The sequence below is a fragment of the Spea bombifrons genome, chromosome 5 (assembly GCF_027358695.1).
Source record: "Spea bombifrons isolate aSpeBom1 chromosome 5, aSpeBom1.2.pri, whole genome shotgun sequence".
In the NCBI taxonomy this organism is placed as follows: domain Eukaryota; kingdom Metazoa; phylum Chordata; class Amphibia; order Anura; family Pelobatidae; genus Spea; species Spea bombifrons.
In genome coordinates this window covers 17,066,150-17,093,637 of record NC_071091.1, presented here as the reverse complement: position 1 = coordinate 17,093,637, position 27,488 = coordinate 17,066,150, and the positions used below count along the sequence as shown (strand labels likewise).

The 27,488-nt window shown below is 37.5% G+C and overlaps 1 protein-coding gene across 4 annotated transcripts in view; it reads right to left on the bottom strand.

Moving 5' to 3' along the window:
• The window catches only part of PPP1R9A (protein phosphatase 1 regulatory subunit 9A), an 85,423-nt gene extending 67,639 nt beyond the window's left edge, over window positions 1-17,784 (bottom strand). For 2 of the 4 annotated variants that reach the window (XM_053468404.1, XM_053468405.1), the window contains exons 1-2: window positions 17,590-17,783; window positions 14,362-15,916 (exon numbers count right to left, since the gene is read on the bottom strand). In XM_053468404.1, coding sequence (XP_053324379.1) covers window positions 14,362-15,768 — 1,407 coding nt within the window. In that variant the 5' untranslated portion in view covers window positions 15,769-15,916; window positions 17,590-17,783. Of the gene's footprint in view, window positions 1-14,361; window positions 15,917-17,589 lie in introns of all 4 variants that reach the window. The other 2 variants (XM_053468402.1, XM_053468403.1) reach the window with 2 other exon arrangements.
• Between the last annotated feature and the right edge of the window lie 9,704 nt (window positions 17,785-27,488).

Genomic DNA, 27,488 nt, shown 5'->3' with positions numbered 1-27,488 from the left:
CTCTCTATCCATTGCCCCTTTCCCCACAGCCCAGCTGATCGGCCGAACACATCTTGCTGCCCATTTTTCCTAATTCCTGATGATGCTCACATTAAGCACATTAACTCAAATCATACATAATTAAGAAAACGCCATACATCCAAATGTCATGTTACTGGGTAAAATTTCTATACTGTAATCTCAACGTAAAAAAAAAGTTACTTGTATTTTAACAAAAATCAAACCAATCTCATTTGGAAATGTATTACAAACCATGCTGGCTGCATCCCACCAGAGCGCCTATCCACATGATGACCACCAACACCACGCTTAATCCTTCACAGATTTCAAACGTTCAGTGGACATATGGGTTCGTAATTTAAACCACTACAGACACAATCTCACACCGCTTACAATCTTACTCTCAATTACAATGGATAATTTAAGATTATGACTTTCCATCTTTAGGACTCTTATTTCAAGGCCTTCACCTCTACAATTACATTATGCTGGATAATACCCTTCTTCGGGTCTTATATTCTGATATTACAAATATTATCTTACTCTATGTTTTACGTTACTTTCTCCACAGATTGGCTGCCAGACTTAATTTTGTATTTCAGGAAATCCTGCAATCACCCACTTCCTCGTAGTTCTAGCTTTCTCTCTTTTCTTATTCCTTCTTCATTCGGTTTCACTTTTTTTCTTATGGTTTCTCACCATGTTTTTTGCAATAATGACATTCATTCTTTGTGTTAAACACAATTATAGCTTTTAGGTTCCTTATATAAAGTTCTAAATGCCATATTCACTTGAGAAATCGACAGAAAGTCTACAGTATAAATAAACCGGTATGAACAGGTGCAAATTATAACAAAAAAGAAAACCAAATAAAAAATGTTCTTTAGTCTAATAAAAATACATTAAGCTACGAAGAGGTTTGAAAATGTTGTTAGAAACCCCTTCATTTAATCTACTAGATTAACAGAACTCTATACAGGAGTATTGTGTGTTATAATACCATTAACCCTTTCAGCAAAAGTGGGTTTAATGCATATTTTAAATTTGTAGAAGGGTTTTATTAGATTCAACTCAACACCATCTGGCATAAGACATAATAATGGACAGCCACACACAAAGGACAAAGCCCAGATCATAGTGAAAAGCCTTTCCCGCTTTCATCCTACCATTCATTCTACCTATTTTCTCTCTTATGCACATGGACAGTAAGTGCTTGCAGTGGTTTGCTTGACGTAGCGAATGAGTGGCAGAAACCGCCAAACCACGCAGGAGGACTTTAATATTATTTTTGGGTGAGGCTGTCAGGGACAATAAACTGCCCCTTTAAGGCAGTTCAATCTGAAAATGTACATTTCTAAGTATAGAAACAGTCTTGACAAACACAACACAGCCAATTCCCAAGACAATTACAGTTTGTCGCAAGAACATACCCTGGAGGACAGAAGGACACACAGCAAAAAACTATAACCTGTTAATTCTAATACAAAAAAAGGGTTAAGCTAAGAGTGCCTGGCGTCTGGGTTCTTTGTCACTGGGCTACGTTGAACCGTTCAGTTAAAAAAGTTCCAATTTTATATTATCCTTTATTATTATATTTTATTTATATAACACTAACAATTTACGCAGTGCTTCTTACAGTATGTACATTCAGAGGGTCTTAGATAAACCAATAAATTAGGTAAAGATGAAAGCTATTAAGACAGGTTTATATAAGGAATATAGAATTAGGTCCCACATTGATACAGGCCTGTCTGGCTTTCAAATATTTCCATCAATATATTTCTGTCCATTTTTTAAAGTAAAAACATTTTTTTTTAGGTTATTACGCAGATTACTTGTAATAGCGAGGACATTCTTCAGAAATGGTTTAGTAATGGGCTCATCATGCCAGCAAAAATTGTCATGTTGCAAAACCAGGTTCAACACTAAAAAGGAGGTCACTATTATAGAGTTTTTTTTTGGGTGACATTCCCCACTGAAAGTAACAACCCCCTTAAACGTTCATAAGCCAGATGGTTACACTGAGACCCTTGCTACAATCAAATGACAATGAGCCAAGGAACCCCTCTTCTTCTTCTGTCTAAATTCTATCTCAACCTCCTTAAAGATTATAAACTCACAAGAGCAAGACCCTCTTCTCCTTCTGTAACAGTATGTCGTAGAATTGCTAATGTTACTGTCAATTTTTTTTTTGCTCCATCGAGGTAACGTGATGTAACGATATAATGATCTGATCAACAAGCAAGAAAAGTTAGTGAGTCATGGGTATTTTTTATTGTCTATTAGGTCGACCAAGTAGGAGCAACAAAACGTGTGGCTCTCCATGATTTAGGAAACAGAAGCAAGAGGCTTCATCTGCTATAGCAGCAAGAACCATTAAAAGGACAAGATAAGCAAATACAAATGATAATGTATAATTCTAATAAATATATATATTAATACTAATTCATTTAAAAGCTTTATGCCATCCTGAGATTTTTTTCTTACACATAAGTAATACTGTTACAGTTGTTGGATCAAATGTATGTAGAATTTCAGACAATTTTAGGAGCCCGAAATTGATCCTTCTATGGAAACCAATGTAAGATAAGTCAAAAAAGTTATAAACATGATCGACAAGTTATGCACATATTGAACAACACATTTATCTGGTGTGACCTACAAAATTTGATACAAAGTAATTTAGTGAGAAGCTTCATATATTCCCAGCTGTGATCTGAAATACATTAGTGACCTTGGCAATACATTTATGTCTAACTGAAACACTGCCTTTATAGAACAGTAAGAAATTGCAATAATGACTCAGATCCTGATTTAATGGAATACAAAACATGAAGTCTTTTGTATAGGACATAATCCTTGTAGCCTTCACCTTATATTTTAAAACCTAGTTATTTTATCTTCCTATAGTCAGTGCTGGAAAAAAAAGCAAAAAAAAAAAAACACAACAGAAGTGAGAATAAATATAATTTTGTATTATGGTTACATAAATAAATATAGAAAGGGGAAAATTCTTTAAGAAGCTTATAATGGATGTTTTCTAATGCACTGCCCTAATATTTTTTTTTTTTTCCAGATAGACAATGCTTAGACTCCCCGGTGGGAGCTACACATGTTATCTGTAAAGTCTATTAGACTGTGTTAGCAGCGAACAGATGTGAAGCCAAAAATGTGTTGTTTATTGGAAAGAATACTATTAGCAGAACGAGTACTGTTACGCTGTAAGTAACTTTCCATACACACCACAGGGATTTCATACAAGTAGCCCCTTTCGCGATGAGTCACACGAAATATTTCTTGAAAATTTTCTTTTAAAAAACAGGACATATTCCCAAAATACGGTATTTATTTTTAAGCATTGGGCGAATGGTATTAGAAATAAAAGAGAAATAATACTGTGATAAACACAAAATTCTAATAACATCTCAAAGCTTCTATTTTAACAATAAAATATTATCTATAATTATTTTTCCTTCAGACATCTGTATTTGTTTTTCCTGCTGTACAGACTAGGGAGTCAGGAGAAGTCAATGGCTTTGCCTTCATAAAACACCCTTAACAGGAACACCCTGGAACAGGCTAGCTAGGGTTATTTACATTTAAACGGCATTATAGACACACACGCTGGTATCCTTTTTATGCAAATTGGAGCATGTGTTTATTTTTAAGTTCAATGAGAAAACTAAACTTCTGTGATCGTTTCCCTCCCTTGCATGTTTCTACTTAATTGGGTAGTGTACTTAAGTATGCTGTCCACTCTTGTGTTGTAGCACATCATCCCAACTCAAATGTAAGCAAGTCAATCAGAGCTCAAATGGCATAGTCTAGTTTTCCAACGCCTTGGAAAAAAAGAAAAAAACACATCAATTTTACATGTAATGTAAAAACGTCAATTTTTCCAGCTCCATGAAGAGTGAGTGGTCTGTGTACTTGTGCATCATCATCATCGGTTAGCAATCTAAATAATCTCTCATTTAGTTTAAAACTACATAAACAGTAAATTAAAAATAAATCAAAAGGTCACGAGACAGTGGTTGCATTGATTTTGTCACAGTTTTAAAAAGTAATAATAATATGTCAGGCTTGGTTAAAAGAAGGGCACTTTAGTCATCTGTGGGACTGTGGTAGCGGGAAGCTGTGCTAATTTGTTTCACAGATGGCAGTCGGTAGGATGATCAGAGAACAATAGAAAATTATAGCTTTTCTGTTTGTTTCTTTTGCTAAGATAAAACTCTTACTTTCCATCAGAATATCACGATCTCTGGCATTTATGTCAGTGCCGCACCAATAATTTTGTAGAGCAGTTTGCATACATGCTCCTAAAAATACAATATTAAAGTAAGAAAGGCAGCGTGCAAACATCCAATGTGCACTGCAGCAGAAGCCAGGATAATGTAGCTGGCCCTACAGTTTTTCCCCTAAGTTAAATGAAATATCTGCACTTAAAAAGTACCGCTCTGTTGGAACAACAATTCATCTGCTTCTGCAACTTAATAGTGCTACTGTACACCCCTTTCCCATTCCTTCCATTGCTTCTTGCAGACAATATTCTTTTTTTTCCCCCGTTAAAGCCTGGAAGATCAGTCCTGGCCGTGTCCCACAAGGGAAGGTTCCAGGTAGCCAGAGCCCAGAAGTTCCCAAGTATGAAAATGAGAGAGTGTAAGAGTATAGCATGCTTCTACGTTTACCCAGCAGGAAGCCACACATAGGACATTTATTGGCTCCTGGCCTTAAAGCACCAGTGCCGACTTAAATCCCCAGTAGGTCCCTGATGCTGGGCCACTAATAGATGTGTTTTTTTGATGGTGCAGACTATTACCTGAATGAAGCTCCACAGTAGCTGAAGTGCTGATTGATTATGGTCATGATTATTTAGTGTTTCCAGTGCTGTCAGTGTGCCTCTACAGTGCTTACAATTCATAAAAACAGCATTATCTTAAAGCGTTAAATATAGGTGAAGAAACGAGTCCCCCACAGCCCGTCCTATAAAGCACCCTAGTTACCGCTTCCTACAAGATAATCAGATACGTCTGTTAGATTTCTGCCTCTTCCTGGCAGGCCATACTTTCAGTACTGCAATTCCATAGAAGTTGGAAATAACAGCTCCGGCACAGCAATTACTGTACATCTCCTGCCTTCTACCATACATATTATTTAACCAATCCAAGCGAAACAGCTGCACACACTGATAAAAGGTTTAAATAAAATCACTCCAGAATGACAGAAATAGACGGAGATTATGCCTAGCCAATTCAGAAGCCTTTAATGACAGCCGATATTAAATATGGTTTATTCTCAGCTCATGCCCTGTTTGTGGGGGCATTGGAAGGCAGCCTGCTTACTGCATAACAGATATAGGTTGATACATATATATGTAATCCTAAAAAAATTAATGATGGTGGTCACACTGCTCATGATGCTGCACATTAAGGCAATTGCCAGACTCAAACATATTTGGGCCTGATTGACAGTATTGCTAAGTGATTCGTGGTGGTTTTGTGACACTAATACGTCAGAATTATGTTTTTTTCTTATAACTAGGCAATAGGCAGTATTCCGACAGGGGTAGCAGGTTGGTGATGTTGCCCCTAACCTGCTTATTCTATCTCTGATATATTGCTATCACTTGCCATAAGAGTAGATTTGCATTACTCTGATTTTTTGAGCTTTCCACACTTTTGGGTCACTTAGATATTTCCTTGGTTTTTTTTTTTAAAGAAAAGCAAATGGTATCTATTAAAATAACATGTTAATGTTGTAAATGACTATTGTAGCTGGAAACGGGTTATTCTTAATGGAATATCTTCATAGGCGTACAGAAGTCCTTTATCACTGTGTCCTAATAGTAGGCTGCACTATTTTCCCTTATTTAAATCTTTAAATTAGGGGGGGCCGTCTATAGTCGAGGGTTAGACATTCTAAATGTCTCCCTACCTTCTCTGCCTACCGCTTCCATATCCCTGTCTCCAGCAGCTCTGTTTCTTGTCTTGCATCTTCCTGTGCTTCTTTCTTCTGTCTTTGTTGGCTTTTTTCCATGTCTTTTTTCTTCGTCCACTTCTGAATAATCCTGACCCCCTGGAGTACTTTTGTAACAGGGACAACGGGGGACAACGGGGGACAACGGGGGAGAGGGTGTCTTCATGACTCCGCTCTTTTGCAGAAGTACTCCGATAGGCCAGAATAATGCCTAAAAGGGTCACTGAGATAATGTGGTGCACAAATGCCTCTCTTTCTCTGTGGGAGGCCTGGTTCACGGATGAAGACAGAAGACACAAGGAGAACTTGATGAAGACAGAAGAACAAGAAGATGCAGCGGAGCTGCTGGAAAGGAGACAGGAGCGCGGGAGGTAGGGAGACGTTGATAGAGTGTGTGAGAGAGTATGAGTGAGACAGCATGAGCGTGAGAAAGAGAGTGTGAGTAGGAGTGAGTGAGAAAATACTTTTTTATCCTTCTGATGTTGAGACTTTTGGTTTTGCCCTTGTGAGTGCTAGTTCGGCAGCTGTCGAGCATCAAGAGTAGTGTCTTATAAGCAGGGTGGGAGGAGCTTCAATTGGCCCCACCTACCTCCTTAATCCAATCTCTAACTGTATATTTCCTATGTACTATCTATTAATTACCTATACTTCTATTCTAATTCCAGCCTCTTAAATGATCTATAATGATATATAATCGCCTTTTTTCTTTATGTGTATTACATATCCTCACCTTCATTAAATTAATATGGGAGTCTTTTTTTGCCATATATACAGTATGTAAGAGTAAATATAGTCCCAACTCTTCTAACAATCGCTATTCTTCCACCTATGAACTTTGCCTGGAGGTTACTTGTTGTTACTTTTCACAAACATAAAAACCCAGAATTTGGGGTAGCATTGGGATGCTGTAACTTCACACGCGTAAATTAAATGCCTTATCTGTAAGCTTTTACCTGCTCAATCACAGCCGAATTAATCACGTCTCTCCTTCACTTGTCATAACAGCCGAGAGAGTTGTGAACATAGAACATTAATTCCCTGTTCACACGGAGACTGATGAAGACACTTTGTGAGCTAATTTACAAATGACACATTTATTCTTCAAGAGTGCGTTGTCTAAAACTTCCTTCATCATCCTTTGCTCCCGTTTGGCCATGGGAATTTAGCAGATGAACGATAAACACAAGGAGTAAAGTTCCTTAAATGATTGCTCAACTAATACTGCAAGATCATCGCAGGATCGAGGCAGTTCAGGACAATGTGCAGACAAAGCATTAGTACTAACGTGTAAACCGGAGGAAACGTGTGCAAGGTTCATTGTACATGGCTCACTAGGCTGCACCTGTTTTATTGAATTCATTAACCCTACAGTGGCCACCAAAAAGGCTGCCACAGACACAAACATGTTACAAATATTTAAAAAGCGGTGATACAAATATCCAATCACAAATGAGATGGTGGGATACGTGGGATACGTGGGATACGTGATTCAGTTACAACGGAACATTTACAGACAAACCTTTTACTACCTGCCGTGAGTGCTAACATTCTGGTATACTTCCCAACCTCTCAATGCCCCAAACAAGGACATCAGTGTGTATGTGATGATGTATCTGACCCTGCTTACCTTCTCCAGCATGCCCAACTCCCGATTGGGACCTTGGGCATGTGAAGCTGCAAGCAGTCCCACAAAACAAATAGTATCCCTGCACATTTGGGGCTCTTGTCAGCTATGATATAGACAATTCCTTATGTGCTACAGTTATTTTTCAAGGTTAATCCAACAGTAAGGAATATAGGTCACCTTGGTTTATTGCAGTAATAAACACCATCTGCAATGCTGTGCTACATTTTGAGACAATACTCAGTGTGTCCGTTACATCTACTAAACCGGGACTCGACAAATCTGCTGTTTAAGCGGGAGGCTAAACAGCGGAGCTTCTCTTGTATGGTCACATGATGTGGCATCACATAACCTTAATGCGTTCCTGCTTCATAGAAACATAGAGCTTGAAGGCTTTGGTCTCGTGTTAAATGCAGGGTAACCATATCATATCCCATGCATGTTTAAATTATCTTATTGCATTAGCCTCTACCACTTCATCTGGGAGGCTGTTCCATTTATCTACCACTTACTCCATAAAGTGAATCTAACATTACATCTAAGCATCTGACCCTTCAGTCTTCCACTATGACATTTCTCCTCCTTGGAAATAAACATTACACGTTGCTATAAACTATCCCGAATCCAAGCTATACATATTGCGATCCCTTAGTCTTTTCTTAGCCTCTTATCTTGCAAACCAGTTTGTGTGTCCAGCAGGTGACACCCTAGGTGGCCACCCAGTGACCTGATATCTGGATTTTGTCGAGCCCCTTATTAAAATGCGGCGTTTGGTAAGTAATAGCATAAACAAGAAAGCATGCAATCCCATTCACCATACAAAGAGTTAAAATGGGATCGAAAGATGGCATCACTATTAAAAATGTCATTCATTCTGATCTTGCGCCACAGTCCATTTGCAAGCGCAATATCTCATGGGACATTTAAAATGGATATTGATTGTGAGCAACAAAAATAGAACAACCCCAGCAGCTGTTACTGTCTAACCCTAGAGACACGAGCAGTCCGCACAGCTTTAAATGCTTATATGCATTTTTGAAGAATTATTAAGCTCTTCCATGTGACCAGAGCAGAACATTACAATCGCGGTGGTGAACTTTGTGTCTAATCAGTAGAAACAATGGCCCATCTGTCTGTTTTTTTGTTGTTGTTACATTTTGTAGGTTAATATTTCTAAATAGTCTTCTCTGTGACTTATTTTCTTTTGCAAAGGGATTAAAAACAAAAAGAACACAGAGAATCAACTGCTCATTCAGTAAAGATTTAAAAGTGATGTTATCTGCCCTATAAAGTCTGGTACACGCTGGCATTCGAACCTTGAATAAAGAATACAGAACATCTTGTTCAGTCTCCATTTTTTGAAAACATGGAGAAGGTACCTTCATGGCGAGAAGGGAAAATTAGAGGAAAACTACTAATCCAGATGATTTCCCCATGCATCACGCGGGAGCACAAGACACGAAGGCCACTTCCCGTGTCCAATTCTTGCTATTCACTATTAGTTCTCTTCTGCATTTTCATTCAATGCAAATAAAAAGTTCTAAAGTTTCTATGATGATCCCAGGTCAGAACTTGGAATGAAATGCCACCTAACTCATGCAGAAAACTCAATGTGTAGCAATATAATATATTATATATACTGTATATATATATATATATATATTATGCAAAACGTTGATTATCACAGATCAGAAACCAGCAAAAGGAAAGGTTGCTTGAGCAAATTAGCCCCTGCCAAAGGAGGGACAGTAACAACAAAAGGGGAGGAATAACCATCCAAATCCTGAGAAAAGGGGGATGTCTCCATATATATATACACTTAAGGTGTATACACTTGGGTTCTACTGCATATTTACTTATTGTTTTACATCTATACAAATGTTTGTTTTGTGTACTTAACTGTAATTGTTCAAAAAACTGTGATGAGAAGTTTTTCACATTATCAAAGCTTGAAATATTTTACCCAATAATTGTATATCCACCAGCAGTCCTGTAAAATGTCACAGCCAGCAACGGTATTTCATATTGTTTTTTTATTGATAAAATCTGGATCCTACCATCCATTTTTTTTTCTTTTTTTTGTATTCTAATGCCAGTCCTCAGTATGACGCGATTTTAAACCAGAAACCAAAAAATGATCAGCTTTAAAACACAAAGATTTATTTCCCATTTCCACCGCTGCGCTGTGTAGGGATAATGTCCTGTTTCAGATCAGATTAATCCTGGCTCCTTGACAACAATAAATCCAACCAATCATAGAAGGCTGCCTACATATGCTAGCCAATCAAGAACGCAAGAAGAACCGCTGTTTATTGATATAAGCCCAAGAAACTCCTTTTTAATACAATAAACAGAAGGTTCTAGAAGGTTTGTTACATAACCAGAATCAGCCCCACGTCCCGTCTTACGTTGTAAAACTGCATCCGCAAGAGCACATGTTATCGACATAACAATAATAGCGAATGAATGGAAGTCAATTCAAATTTTACTGTCTTGAAGTTCTATTGTGATTAAATAACATATTTACTAATTGGTGCAATGATGATAAATAGGGAACATGGGAATCTCCAAGCTTCTCAAGTCTCCATTCTGTTTGTTTGGTAGGATGTATAGTCAGTGTTTTGAATTCTAGTTCCAAAGAGGCCAAATTAATGGTAGGGTAAATCCCTTTTTGTTGACCGATCACATGAGATTATTCCAGGTATGGCAGCTAAATAAGTTATAAGTAATATATTATACATCATATGACTTATTTGCATTACTGTATTATTACCAATCCATAAAGGGGTTAATATTATTGCTAGAAGCAAATGCTATAGGAATAGTAAATCCACACCATTAAATCAAAGGCTGACAAACATCAGAAGAATTTCAGATCCTGACCGATCTATACGAGAGCCTATCAATATGTTTTCAAGTTAAATGCTAGAGCTATATACATTCCCATATATAATATCCAGCAAGGTCAAGCTTCAGCAGTAACGTATTAGTCATGGCTTCCTGGCCGCTGGGGTTTCTCAGGCCCCGTGTTAGGTTTTTGTAATGGCCAAAAGTGCTCCTCAAAGTGGTCCTCTAAGGAGACAGGAACACCAGTGGACGAGCCCCATATTTGGCCCGCAAATCAACAATTGTTGTTATATTTAAGTGTCAGAGCTATCTGTGCAGAAATTAGAAGCCATATTGATTTCTTCAGACCCCAGATCAAAACAAAATAGCACATAAAGTTAGGCAACAACAATAAAATATTAGAAACCATTGCAAGCAGAAATAGGATATGGATACATAACCACATGACAACGGAATTGGGCTACTATCAATGACCATATCATAAATAAATAAAGAGCAACAATCATATATATCAATAGAACATAGCAGATACAAAATTGAGATATATTGGCCCAGTTTCAATGATTTATATAAAATATATCATTTTAAATCTAACTTTTTCTATTGCAATCAATGCGAGGTTTCTTTTCTATTCAATTACTTGTGGCTGATTTATTGTCAGCAATAAATCCTGGCCAATAATACTTAGGCTAACTGCATTTTGTGGGACTTGCAACTCAACACAAAATTAGCAAGATATGCATTTAAAAGAGATTGGCGGAAACAGAGAGGGGAATATACAAGGATGCTTTCTATCCGTCCCGCACATGCGCTGAAAATTTCTTTCCAAAAGCAACTATATAAAACACAGGATATTATTTGCCATTATGAATAATGTTTTCCCCAATTATATAACATGGGGGAATTATTATGACATACAATTATTGGTTTATAGAATAAGTCAATGATACGAGTCTTAAAAAATATATAAACCACATATATACTTTTAGAGATTTTATAAAATCATGAAAGTGTATAGTGAACAGGAAGGTCTAATAGTAGCAATATAGCTGTAGCCACCTCCAAAACAATTACTTCCATTACAATTAATCAAATAATTTTAATTTAATACTATTGCATTAAATTAGAGGAAAAAAAGAGCAGAAAAAGATATATATATATATATAAAAAAAAAAAAACAGAACCAACACAGTAATATTTTCCAGCAGCCTATAATGTTTCAAAATGAATGTTTGATGCGTTTTTTTTTTTGTAATTCATAAAGATTTTTTTACAACCTTAACATACTTGTCAGACAGAATAATGTATAAAACACACCATGTAATACAATATGCTTGGTTGTCGTATACAGCATGCGAGTTAAAGGATCATTGGCCAATAGCCTAGCAATGGCCAAACATTAATATCACAGGGTTAATTGTTAGCATTCCTTATTAACTATTAATGGTAACAGGAGGCAAGTTTAAGCAACTACTATGTCTCCAGGCATACAACTACCACAATTCTCTGTCCAACCATAAGAGAAAAACATGAGAACATGCACTGATCTAGAAAGGGTAGTCCCTACATGCATTTCTACAACAGATGGAGAAAACTAAGTTAAGCCTAAATCTGACGCTCAGATAATACATTTTAAATCCAAATGCATTCCACACAAAATGCCTACAACACAGATATAAAAAATTATTCAGAGCAATATAGTAGTTTATTTGTAAAATGAGCACTTCTTATGAAATGTTACAATCTTAACATTTAGGAATTAAATAAAAAAAAAAAGAAATCTTATGATGCCCTTATAAAGAAGAGCAATTTGATTCTATATTATCTTATACAAAAAAAAATGGCATTTTGAACAGAGCCAACACAATGTTTCATTCATATCCATACAAATGTGATTTGTTACCTACTACGTATCATCCAAAGATGACAAAATATGTATTAAAGCAGTCATATGAACCCTATAAAATTCAGTACACGCTAATCTAAAAGTCAGATACATAACAAGTCAATTGGGAACTGACTTAACTATTTGCGAGCTACCCTGGATCTGTCATGCAAATTTCCTTCTAGAAAGTACTGTTGCTCTCGTCTTAACTTTTTTTGTCATTCTCTATTGAACAAAATAATTAAGAGTTAATTCTCAAAATTGTAACATAATATATATTGCTATATAATACGTAGTTTCGTGATTCTAGTGCAAAGCTTGAAATTTGATCTTATCACCAAAGCAACCAATGGAATGTTCGTGGTATTTGAATTAGCCGTAGATTTGTAAAATGAAAAGTCAACATCACAAACCTTCCACAATAATCACTTTTTTATATAAATGTATTTTGTGGCTTCTGAAATGAATTAGTCACCACATAGGTTGTCTCAGAAGATAATATATGAGGAATAAGTCAATATTTTGAATAATGGTTACCACAATCAAAGGTTTTGGGAGTGTTACTGAATGAAGCAACATTGACCAAAGATGACAAATCGACCCAATTCTTTAAAAAAAAAAGAATGAGTCATCTATTAATTGTGGCCAACTTAATATGACACACCTATACTAATCAGAGCTATAGGGAAGTGTCAGGAAGAGATGGTGTGGAAAATGTAATCCTTCTATAAAGAAAGTGAGCAATTTATCAAATAGACCAGGGGTTCTCAAACTGCGGCCCTCCAGCTGCTGCAGGACTACATCTCCCATAATGCTCCTTCAGCTAAGGAGCTGGCTGAGGAGTATGGGAGATGTAGTCCTGCAGCAGCTGGAGGGCCGCAGTTTGAGAACCCCTGAAATAGACCATGATCAGGAGTGACGCAAGGGATCCAAACGTATCTCTACACAATAAAATATTTATATAGATGTACAACACAATGAACATTCAGGCCAAAAAAGTGCCACCAAAAATTATCCGAATGTCTCACAGTTGAAGCCATGCAGGGATCGTGTTTTGTCCTGGTCTTACCATAGCTGGCATTCTTGGTGCCCAATGCAAGACTGCATACATGTCCAATAATAATGGATCCATGCCAGCTTTTGTTGGACTTAAGGAGAAATCAGTTGCTGCCCAACATGTAATTTGTGGGCTATCAACAATAAATACACTGGAAACAGATGTGACGAACATACTCATAAACCCATCAGCAGCTGGATTCACTGAATGAGCAATGCATTTCAGAAAGGGCCATGAAAACCACAGACAAACATATTGCTCTCATCCCCCAGACTCATACATAACCGCACTCAGCCACAGACACACACCACACTCAGCCAATGGCATGCATACATACACACATACACACATACACAGACGCACATGCACAATATCAGCTAAACCAAGCCAACCTTTTCCCATTGGGAGTCAGCATCCCCACTGAACACTGGTCTGTATAGTACTGCTAGAAGAGTAATCCAAGATCATGGGTCCTTCTCCATTCATTGATTTAAGGTACAAAGGTAGCAAGCCATGGGATTTCACACGTGGTGTGCTTGCCCTTGTTGTGTGAGCAAAATTGGATCCATAATTGTAAGATTCTTGTCACTATAATTTCTCTAGAAAAACATTCAACTAACAAGACAATTAATTATAAATTGTAGCACAACCAAAGTCTCAGTGACTTAAAGTAGAACTATCACCCAAATCCTTCCCTTTGCAGTCTGGAATATTGTGTGTATCCCACCACATCAGCTACTTAAACATCTCGTTCTGAGGATCTGCATGATTATACCTTCCCATTAAAATATTGTTCATCTGTTAATTGGTAGATTCTTGTTGATGAGCTCAGGCAGCATTTGCAAGAATAGGGCGAGGAGAAAACCTCATTAAAGGAAATTGATTAGGTATCCTAGTTCAGAAACATTTTTTTCACTGATGCCAGGTTCCCTGACATTTAACTGCAAATAGAATATATAAACATATGCTTACTTTGATAGGCGCTTTACTGAACTGAATCTTCCGTTTAGGTGGAAACTCATCCTCCTCTGGCAATCCAGGGACCTCATAGAACTCCATGTCAGGTTCATAACATTTATTTTCATCACTGTCATCATCCTCATCTTGTTCTGTTTCCTCCCACTCTGTATTATACCTTGACCGTACTCTGTAAACATTATAGTCAGAGTGTTGATATGTTTGAGTATTTGAGTAGCTGTTCATATCTCCAATGGGTTCACTCATACTTGTACCAACATCTAGAGAGGTTGGTGAAACAGAGCTTCTATTGGCTGTAAAATTGTCATGGGTTTCTGAATTTGTTTGTGGTTCCCCTAACTTAGTCCTATCAAAAGTGTTAATAGAATCTTCGGACAGATCATTATGTTGTGTTTTGGGTCCACTTCTTTTTGTATTGTAGCCAACACAAGATCCATCTTTAACACTATCATCATCCCCATGTTCACTCCCAGGAGATATGATATCGTTAGAAGTACTGCAGCCGACACTCTTTTCCTTTTTTATTTCCTTTGTCAGTGTTGAAATATGAATATGTACATCTTCTTGTGAAGCAGACTTGTTCTTCACGTGTGTAATATCAGTGCATAAATCAGTGTCAGTATCCCAAGAATTTGGGTCTTTTGCATGTCCATAACTTTCAAAATCTGAAACTGGAGAAGTTGCTATGTTCAACGGGTAATGACCAGTTACTGAATACCCATTATTTTCATTCTTGTCCAGAATATTTGGACTTTGCGAATCACTATTTTCAAACACTGCACTGAGTTGGCTCACTGTTGGTGACAAAGCTTCTGTCCTTGAACTAAGACTGTCCAATGAATCACTGCTGCCCCTATTAGATTTACTTCCACGTCCTTCATCTAGAAGCTCATTTGATCCTCGCCTATCTTTCCTTGAGGAATAGCGGCCAGAATGCCCTGCATCCTTAATACTGTGCTCAAACATCTTCCTAGTTTCTGTAAATTTAGAATATGAACCATCAATAGTGTCAAAACGGCTAACCCTTTCAGAAATAGTAGTTTTGGGTTTTACGTCACTGTTTTCTTTCTTTTCCAAAAATTCCTTTGGCTTAGTTCTTCTTTGTGGAGATGAGTGCGTAGTCTTGGTCTTTTGTTTTGTAGGAACACCATTATTTTCACTTGGTTCCATTCCCATCTGCATAAAGAGATTCTTGATTCTGTTGACATTTGATCCATACCTCCGCCCCCTAGTCTGTTGCGTTTGAGGGGTATCCCCTTCATTTCTTGTTTTATCTTCTCCATCAGATTTTGGCTTATCAAAGGTGCTTTTCAGAGCCTGGAACTCGGTTCTGTATGCATTTCTGTGGGGTGAGGCACTGCGTAGGTTGGATCGTTCTCCTGAAGCCTCGGTTTTCATCATGTTTATTTCAGTGCTTCAACACAATGTACATGATGACCAAAAAATGTTTTTCAATGTTTTTCTGTCATCTATATTTTCTTGAGGAACAAATACAATAACACCGTAGTTACATGCCTCTCATCAAGCGAAATTTCACAGGGAAGACAAGCTGTGACAGAGAGAAATAGTTTATCAGAAATGCATATCAACATAACCTTACCTAATCAGAGCACCTTGCCAACTTCATAAATAACTTATTACCTGGTTAAATAAGATTAGAGGGCAAAACTTTTAAAGTCTGAGAATGGGGCTGTAGAATGCAAAACAAATCTATATTTTTTGTTTTCTCTTTGCTTTTTTAATATTTTTATTAAAATGACAAATACTGTATGTGTTTAAACTGACATTTTAAAAACAAAGATTAAAAATCAGAGCTGCCTTCTTTATTAAAGTAAAAATGTGTTTGAAGTGCTTAGGTTGCATCATTCTAAGGAGTAGCGTTCTTAACAACATGGCTTGGCAAATTCCACAGTTATTGCTTCTAGAAATATATAGTTGTCTATATATTGAATAAGACAAATATATGCTGATAAAAAAAGCTAAAGAAGATCTTCTTAAAATAAAAGGCACCAAATATTTTTCTGTTGTAATTAATATACTTACGTTGTTAATTTTAAATAAACAGGCCCCTTGAAATAACATAAAAATAAAATATTAGATTTAGATAATAAATGTTTCTGCATTGTACCACAGTATTATTATTTATTGATTTATAAAGCGCCATCATATTCTGCAGTGCTGTACAATGGATAAACATGACATAACAAGTAGTGCATCGCAATTTGGATTTACAAAAACAAAAGGTAACAAGGGATCTGCTCGAGCTTGCATGGATTGTTTAAAATATATTATTAATAATAATGATTTATAAAGCATTATATTATTCAGGACTGTGTAATAGGTATGTATACAATATTAATAATGCTAAAGCCTGTAGTTTGAAGAAGCTGAACACACGTGATCAATATATTCACAAATATGCTGACATTTAAACCCTGAAAAACCTTTAAGTAGTCCTTGCCCCATTTAGATGGTAAATGAATCTTATTGTTTATGTTCAGTGAATGCAACATTGTAAACCTAAACCCCAACAATCAATATTTCCCAGCAGCCAAGTAAATACAGAATAACGCTTACTGCCAAAGCTGTAATAAATAAATTCATGCCCAGGAGAATATTTAATTTAATGAGCCACTAGCATGCAGCAGGCATGATGATCACACTCAGCCGTTGAGTCCCTTGCTTCTGCATTACTAAAACACTGCATACTATATACAGAATGATGTGCAAGGCAGATCTGCAACACACTGCACAACTATTTAAATAAGCAATCATTTCAATTCAGCTAGCCATGGACCTTTACATACAAATACATTATCTGAGCTTTGCAGTATTGCAGTCTATACCCTGATGGCCAAATCACAGTAATTTTAAATATAATATTCTAAATCTTCTAAATGTAGCATGTATGAACACACACACACACACACACACACACACATATATATATATATATATATATATATATATATATACACAAAATGTTTGCAATGAAAGTCCCAGCATTTGATGTATAATGCAAGCTAGTCTTCCAGCACAAGTGCTATTGACATTGCTGCATTCTGTAGCATTTGCTATTGATATGACATCTGGACAAACCACCCAAGCACATTAGGCTGACATATGAACAAAAGCTAGCCCAGGCATTGCCTTTGTTTTTCTACAAATCCTGAGCAAATTGAGCAAAAAAAAAAAAAACACCTAAGAAATATGAGATGGTACCTAATGCCCAGCAGAGCAGTCCTCCTTACATCTGGCAGTCATCTGATGTGAGCAGGTCATCAGTGTATTCAGCTCCCCAAGCATACACTATATAAGCAAGTAATCCAGGCAGATCGTTATGCAGAGCTATGTTTTACAAACCTGGCTGCAAGGAATCAGAAGCCTGTAATCTCATGCTCTTAATCCCTGAGCACTGGAGATCATATGTGACCACTTCCCCCAGCCCTAATCCCATGCATTCTGGATGCCATTGTCTTTACCTTGCAGCAGCAGCAGCAGCAGCAGCAGCCTGCACCCTGGCTTCTTCCAATGGAGCCCCACAGATGCACGTTGCTTTGCTGAGTGCTGGGTGTGTGTGAAGTGTGTATGTCTCCCTCCTCCTCCCCTCCTCCTTATGACTCACTGCTGCAGCTTCCACTTCCCCATCTCTCCCCTGCTAGGCAGTCTGATCACTGTGCCATTACAGGCTGCTTAATGCTGAGCTGCACAGTGCAAAGATCCCCGTCAGCTCTATTAACAAAGTGAAAGGAACACAATAATAGTAACATAGTAATTTAGGTTGAAAAAAGACACAACTCTATCAGGTTCAGCCTTGCTGTTGGTCCAGGAGAAGGCAACAACAAAAAACCCAACATTGAAGCCATCCCAATTGTGCCCGATAAAGGGGATTATATATATATGTGTAACAGATCCCCCACACCGTGTCCTTGAACATTCTATAAAAGAGAAAGAACACCAAGAGCAAACCATTGTAATGCACACGGTAGGGGGTGTAGATTCTACCATAACTGTTTGTGGTTCTGGGCGGTAGAGACTTCCCTTGACATTAGTTATTGAATACATTTTTATAAGGATCACTGTGCAGGCAAATCTTTAACCTGGGTTATTCATTGTCTCTGCAGAGAGACAAGCCCGTCGTAAAGTCAAAAGTGGCTTGCAGGTCTACTTTAGTACAGTGGGTGAAAGGGGCCAAATTACAACGAGATGGAAAATAATTTTATGAATGCAAAAAAAATTAAAAAATAATATAAAACAATACTTACGCACAAAGTTTATTTTGAAAGGGTAGGTTTGACATTTCTTTGATACGGTTATTAATTTTATTTCACTCATGGCTGTTCATGTGAAGAAAACATTTAATTTATTTTACGATATAAAATTACAATAGTAAATGTCATATCGCGCCGTCTGATGATTACAGACGAATACAGAACAAATTAAATCTTGAACTAAGGAATTCACAATTCTCACTATTAAGCAATGTGACGTGTATCAAGTTTGATACATCGATAGAGTGAAGCTGCTTTAACCCTTTCAGTGCCCCATAAAGGAAATGGGTTAAATATTTAACCATCTCAACTATAGATGTACACAGTTAGGGTTATGTATAAAAAAGCGAATTAGCCCCGGAATTTAAGATGTGGTCATGTTGCTATAGCAACTAATAACATCTTCTTACTGATTGGTCTTTTGCATTGGTTGCTATGGTGATATGACCAATGTGCACCAGAATCATAACCCCAGTATGTTTAAATGCATAGTTCAGTGTTTTTCTTCTTTAGTTCCTCTCTAATGATGAACAATTTATTTTACATACCTGTATATATTCTATTTTTATATTTCATATCCCAAAGATACTGTTTAAATATTACCAGCAAAATCCTACCGTTTAGTGAAGCTGTAGATCCAGGGATCATACGCGTCCCTAGGAACTTTCTAAATGGGTAGACCCTGAGGCTCTTTAAATAATAACCCTTTAATGGTCTATCATGTAGTGACCCATCAAATGTGTTAAATGCCTGATACATGTCCTTGTGGAAACCTTGATATTTAAAGATACACAAACGGATATCAAACATGATACTGGCAGCAAAAGCACTAATTAGGAGTCTTAGATGTCCTCAAGTGAATGTAGAGTGTGAATAACTCAGCTCTAAACTAAGATTTTGGCCAGTTGATGTAGAGCAGTTGGGTGTTCCTCATGAACCGGGTCCGGTACAGTTAGGTAAACCTGTGAAAGACAGCAACTAACCACCGAACAACACAAAACTTCATAAAAATGGTAAACTGCCCATTTAACTGCTACATCTGGGAATGGCCAAGGTCACATTGGTGCATTCATACCGTCTGTGGTAAATAAAAGAACAGCTCAGTATCAATCACCCAGCTTGACAATCTGACTAATGAAAGAGGAACAGACTTCATTAGCAGAGTCCGCAAAATCTGGTGTTGATCAAGGAACGTCCCCTAAATTATCACATGAGTGAAAACAATGGCAGCCTCCAGGTCTGCAGATTTATTGGGAAAAAAATAAATAAAAACTATTTATTTCGTCAATGTTGGCCTACATCATTGTATACAGCACTGGATATTATGCTTGAGGAGAAAAGTATTTTCCCCAGGGACTTCCACTTTCTAAGCTTGGATTTATATGATGAAAATGCATTCATGTATCACATTGCTATTGTACGAATACCGTGGAGTACAAGCCAGCGTAGATGCAGTTTTAAAGCTATTTCTATGATATCCATAAATAAATTCTTTTTCTGTAGAGATCATAATACAGTATCCGTGCTGGAGGATTCGCTGGAGGTTAGTATAATGCATATTCCACTGTCAGCTCTCCTTGTGACCTTGTTTGGGTTACACCAACTTCCGTTCTTGAGGCAACATAATCTGAGAAAGAAAACATCTTCCTTTTTTTTCTAATGCGTATTCGCAGGTTCTTTCAGGAACTCATGGGCTCATACTGAATACTAATCCAAATTTCACCAATGCTGTTGCGTTATTTCTTGTCTGATGTTTCTGGACGCAGAATTGTGTACGGATATCGAACGTGCTAATTCGTTTTCTAACTGTGCCATTGTTTCCTTTCCACTTATCAATGATGTGACATGCCTGCCCACTAAACTACATATTCATTAAACTTTGTGCTTCTCATAGGTTTTTGTCGATTTGGAGATTATTAATATTTGACTACGTTTGAGTCTTGACTGCTTACATTTGAGAAGAAATTAATAAAAAAAAAGTTACAATTAAGTTTTTACTTAACTATAAATAGCATGGATTTGTTCTCATGATAGTATCCTTTTATACAGACATGGAAGTCCATCACTACTCTGAAGTCACGGTTTAGATGGTTCTGTACATCTCAAGGTTTCTTACCAATCGCACTATATTACAAATATATCATTGCAAATATTGTTGCTGAATTATTTTCAATACATTGTAAAGAAGTGTGGTTATCTCTGCACGCTCGTTGATTTAAGTAAGATCACTTTCCTGGCACTAAACACACAAAACAAAAAGGGATAGGTTAAGGTCCCTGACACCTCCTCTTTATTATTATTTTATATCTTTTATATATTATTTATTTAATACAATACATATATTCAAGGGGTCTGACAAGAAGAGAATTGACAGACTAAGACAAACCGATACATTAGGTGGAGAGAGCCCGGCTCGCAAACTTACTATCCCTCTAAAGAATAATGTATATGAAAGTACTCTGTGAGTAAATTTATTCTTCCAAAATAAATATATAAAAATAGGCATTTACCCAAAACAGAAGTTGCCCTCCTCTTCTGTGGTTTAACATGTGTTGCTACTGCTTTAACACTGCTTACGTATGTTTTAAATAATGCATATTACAGTCCTTACATTCTTCATTGGTGGGGCTGTATAGAACGCCTGTCCCTTTAACCTGTAATCTCTCAGGCACACGTCTCTCTGCTTGTACTCCAAAGCCTCAAGAAGTTTCTGTGGGGTACCAAAGGATTCAGGTTTCCTGAATACATCAAGGGGGTGTCAAGTTGTTCTGCAGAAATGATGGATGGAGAAATCCCGGATTGCTGCAATTTTTGAAGTTCGTTTTTGAGACAAGGCATATATGATGAGCAAATACAGCCTTTTGCTTAATGTTTGCTTAATATAATCATGGATGCAGTGCAGGTTATGTTTAAAGCTTTAGTTTATGCTATATATAAATCTACACTCAGTGTAAGACCCAATTGACCTAAATTATAGAAGTGAAGTGAGAAATTATGATGGGATTATATACAGTACTAACATAAAGAGGATAGAACCATTTATTGAGATACGGATACAGATCCTTACCTGTACCACATTAAACTGCATTAGCACTGACTTAAGATAGTCGGCTATGCTTTTCTAAATTATTAATTTAATAATAGTATAGTATTGTAATATATATTAATTATTATTATTAAAAATTATACAGAAAATGATTTGGCTCTATCAGTCCAAGAGGTCTATTTATTCTGCAGCATGACAACGACCCCAAACACACAGCCAAAGCCATAAAGACCTATCTTCAGCGTAAAGAATAACAAGGAGTCCTGGAAGTGATAGTTTGGCCCCTACAGAGCCCTGATCTCAAAGTCATTGGGTCTGTCTGGGATTACATGAAGAGAGAAGGAATTGAGGTTACATCCACAGCAGGTGTATCCCGTTATGCTTCCTAAGTAACAAAAGAAGAGTCTAGTTCCTGTAATTCATTTTTATTTTGTAATGCATATTGGAGTCCATTTTAACCCTACCAACCAGACCCCCCCCCCCCCCCGTCGTGGAGAGCAATGCAACATTTCAAGCTCAGAACTGCAACAGAATCTGGATTGTTTGAGTGGAAGAGATTGTAACCTATTTTCCAGTTCAGTCACAACATGTATACAGAAAATGCTGAAATGAAACCAGAGGAGCCAGTCAGGGAGTTTCCAACAAGAGTTCCCCAGCCACTGACTCAGGGTATTGAGAATGCTTTCCAATCTTAAAAGGGTTTCCATCCAAGAAAAAAAGAAAAATATGCAGTATGTAGTGTAATATCGACATAAGAATGTCTGTGCTCCACGAGGAATGACTAGAACATCAACCTGATCAGTGCTGAATAAATAGTGTCGTATCACAGTCACGTTATATAAAATACAGATTCAAAAACAGGACACCCTACTGCCGCAACCATCCTCCAGGCCAATAGGTTGTTCTCCTAGGTGGGTCCACATCCGATTCCCAAGATGCTGTAGGCCAGCTCAGGGGTCAACTCAGTAGGGATATGCGTTAGTCTACTTTTATACAAAAAAAAATATGTAACATGAGTTTCACCAGATCACCAGCTGGGACATGACAGTGACCATGGAGGCCTGACTCAATAAATACAGCACTGGCAACTATTTATGGATCAAATCAACACAATTCCAGTTCTTCTGGTGAGGTGTGTTGGACAAATTATCCGAGTCTCATGGCCTCCAAGAGTTCAAAGGCCTAGGCATGTGCCTAGTGTCTCTATTGGATTGCATAGGAGCAAAGGCTTCAATCACAGTCAATATAAATGTTGTAATACATTTTAATGCAGTATGTGTTCTATCTGGAAAACCTTCAGGACTGCATCTAATACACTAGTCACCAGCCATTACTCAATGCACCTCGAACCTGCCAGACTATGTAAACAAGCAAAAACATGGAAACATCTGTCAATATACTGTATGTGAGAAGTGCTTTTACTATACAAGTTTATACCATGTTTCATGAAGAAAGGATTAGACATCAATGCATATGTATTCTTAGGTTATGGGCAGATCATTGCTTCCCAACGGTTTGTGTTAATCCCCCCCCCCCGATGACTGACATCTGCAAACATTCTAATCCTGAACTTTTCACAAGAAAATGTTAGCATTACCTCATCAGACCTATCTGATGAGGGTCAAGTCTGTTCTTGTTCACATGCATTATCTATATAATGATGTCATATTTTCTTTAAGACTTTCTCGCAAGATGTTTCTGGTCTGAACAACAACACCTAGAACATGAACATTATTGGAATTCAGATGTTTTTTTAAACACAGCAAATAACATAATAATATGTACTTTCCAGGGCCGGTCTGGGACTGAAAAGCAGCCCTGGAAAGCCCCATATAGTTTATCTTGCGGTCAAGCTCTTATGCCCACACGCACCCCTTATACATACCCGAGTCACACTATTTGCCGTACAAATAACTATAAAACATTTTTTTAAACTTTTTTATCACATTATTTGTATTTAAATGCCAGAAAGCAAAAGTGTTAAAAGCCCCTAATAAATTAAATACATTACACATTATGGAATCATTTTTAGATGAAAAAGTTCCATTTTATTCAGTGGAACAAAACAGTGATCACATTATTCTTCACGATATTCTTGTAAGAAACTTCTTTAATTCATGTAAACTATTTTTTCATATTTAATAAAAGCTATGATTGAGACATTTTTGGTTTTTGTTTTTATTTCCTTTTATTTGCCAACCTGCCCCCCAGTTATGCACATCTGCCACTCTGCCATAGAGGGGGTTAAAAGGCATATTATGGGACAGAGTGGCATATAGGGGGTATAAGGCATTTCTGGAGGCAGAGTGGCGTATAGGGGGTTAAAAGGCATTTATAGAGGCAGAGTAGCATACAGGGGTTTAAAGGCATTACTGGAGACAGAGTGGCATAAAGGGGGTTAAAAGGCATATCATGGGGCACTCTGCCTCCAGAAAAGCCTTATGCCCCCCTATATGCCACTCTGCCTCCCTGATATGCCTTATACCCTTCTATATGCCACTCTGCCCCATGATATGCATTTTAACCCATTATATATGACACTCTGCCTCCAGAAATGCCTTGTAGCCCCTATATGACACTCTGCCTCCAGAAATGCCTTGTAGCCCCTATATGCCACTAACAATTTTTTTTTTTTTTTAAGTATTAAAGTAGCTTCGGCCAGCGGCATCAGCACGCTTCTGCCGTTTAGATTACATTTCCAGCACCCTGCCCCTGGCGCCGGAGGAGGCTTCCAATCCCACTCGCAGCCGCTCAGCGGCTGTTTTCAATGTTAGTTTGCCATCCGCCCGGCCGGAAATTTCCCGGTATCCCGGTGGGCCAGTCCGGTCCTGGTGTGAGCATGGTTGTGTATTTGTGTGTGTGAGCATGGATGTGTAATTGTGTGTGTGTAAGAATAGCAGTGTAATTGTGTGTGAGAGCATACATGTGTAAGTGGGTGAAATGAAGTGTGTGTTAGAATGAATGTGAACGTGTGCAAGAAAAGATCCTGGAAAATCCTGCGTTTCTTTGAGTTAAATGAATGTCATAACGTTGATATTATGCATCCATAAATATACTTACGGAAATATATTAAATAAAAACACGGTACCTTTTACTATACGATATTTATATCTTTATCAGTATGCATTTATCACAATTTGTATAGCACATCTTTATCAGTACATCCCAAGTCAACAAATTTCCAGTATCATCACTATAGCTCTGATGTCATAAGCCCACGTTGCACTGGAGAAGTCACTTGACACTTGGTTGCCTGAAAGTGTAGAGCTTTATTCTCATTCTCAGTAGAAATCTGAAGAAACTTGTGTATATTTTGTTTTCTTTCGTTAATATCCAGTATGCTGGTTTTCCAGCCACTGGATCCCTGTGACCACGGGGAGTTCTTCCCCCACCAATGTCACGTCTGCTTGCGACGCTTCAAAAAGCTATGGATTTTAAACGCTCACTTGAAGACACACAGCAAAAAATCAAGAGAGAACGATGATCAACAACTGCCCATAACTATTAATGGTGTGGAGCAGACAGAAGACTTACATATTACCACGGGTTCATTTGAACAATGTATGACCTGCGGAGACTTTTACATTACTGATATCCCATTTTCCATCGGAACAACGGAGATCACAGAGGGCCAAGAAGAACAGATCCTGGAAGATCCTGCATTTCTAGCTGGTCTGGATCCTGTGACAACCTTCCAGGCCTGGCAAATAATGAAAACGGGAAAAGTGGCTGAAGTTCTTCCCGCTAAAAGATATCTCCAGACAGATGCGGTTGACTGCATGCCCCCTAAGAAGAAGGCCAAGAAGAAGGCCAAGAAGTCCAAGAAGAAGGCCAAGAAGAAGGCCAAGGACATTTAATATAAGACTCGCAGTGTATGTGCGAATCAGCTAATAAAATATTGTTTAAAAATCTAAGTTGGTCTCTCTTATGATTATATGGGATGGAAACTGTATAAGAATTTATTTCCCTCACACAGACTAATTGAATAAAAGAATAATTGTGACTTAAGCTGAACACCGATATCCTTTAAAATCTCCTGTTTGTAAATGTAACTTGGGTTTGTTCTCTTTATACATTTATATGCGGTTTGAAGAAGTCTACTCATGGGATGCTTGGACCTTGTAAGCAATGGGTTCTGTTTTATTCCTTTACCTAAAAAGCACCCATATATTCTGGGGTTTCTTTTAAATTTCATATTGATAACGGTTTCCCCAGCCAAACAGACGTTCTTCAACTGACGTTTGCAGGCAACAGTTAAAAAAGGCACAGCATGTGGAGACACGCAGCGGCAGATCAAGACCCCAAGAACCCAAGTATTGATCTGTGGGATACCCATACTCCCTGAGTCCCAACAGTCCTGGTGTTTATGAGACAGTCCTGATTTTTTGTGTGTTGTCCTATGCAGATGGCCACTTTTGTGGGCAGTCTGAATCATGACCCCCTACGACACCTAAAATGTTGTGGGTATGATACCAAGATAAGACAAACTTCACCCAGTAAAGCTAAATACTGGATAAAAGGTATTTTTTTAATGTAAAAATCCTAAAGTAATATATTTCTATGCATTCAAGAAGCCCTCTTTTTTAGAGTTTTTTTTTCATTAATATTCTTTTGGACATTAAAATTATTTTTCTTTACATAGTCTGACTAAGATGTACTTGATCGCTATAATAAAAGTAAATGTTAAAAGATGGGAACCAGCGTGAACTCTCTATATGTCCGCTGGTGTCACAATTTGGACTAGGGCTGTGCTTAGAGGAGGGTACCAAACGAGGGGCAGATAACCCAATCAGGCTCCTCAGTGCACGGTTAGGGCAGTTAAAAGGTGTCTGATCTCCCCAACCAGCACAATTTCACTACACATGCCTGTACCTATGGCAGCGCCCATGAAAAACCCATGTTTGCCTATGGCTGAGCTTTCTAAAGGGCCCTTTCTAAACTATTTTGAACCGACACGGGAGAAAGGAGCGCATCGGAGTAATGTGACGCCACGTGAGCCTACGCTGAAACAGAGGCACTGTGTGAGCCGCCGGAGGCGAAGCTGCTGGACCGCTGAGAGGTAAGCGGTGGCAGGTGGGATGTATGTATATGTGTAAATATGTTTGTATATATGTGTGTATATATATATATATTGTGTGTGTGTGTGTAATTGTGTATGTGAGAATGGATGTGTAATTGTGTGTGCCACTTTCTTTAACACGATAAACTGCATTAGCTGATTCAGCTAATTATTATTATTATTATTATTAATATTTATAAACTAATAAAGAACAGGTTTGGCTGTAACAGTCCAAGATGTCTATTTATCAATTCTGATGTCCTCAAACCTTATCTTACTCTATATATTTTTCTACATTGACCCAAAAAAAGTATCATCTAAAAAGAGTTGTTATTATTGCTGTTTTATAATCAGGAAGGATTCTTTGAAACTAAAGTTTCAGCGGTTTAAGGTTTTCAAAAGGGAAGTGGGAAATGCTTATTTTTATATATGTTTTTTTTTTTTTAACCTTGTCAACTATGGGTATTTGAGGAACCAAAAGACATTTATATTTTGTGTACTTGAAAATACAATATATAATATTGTTAAAATAATATATATAAAAAATTATATTATTAAATTTAAATGTAAATGAAATTCTTAACTCCTGTGTATTTTGTGCATTGGCATCCTTACACATTATTCTGATCGTCTACTAAGTCAGTAGTAAGTATTAGACATAGTATAATTAACTTAAAAGCATGGGTCTGTTCTTAGCCCGTGTGCCAGGAGAATCACAAGGGCCTTCCTATGATTATGAACAATT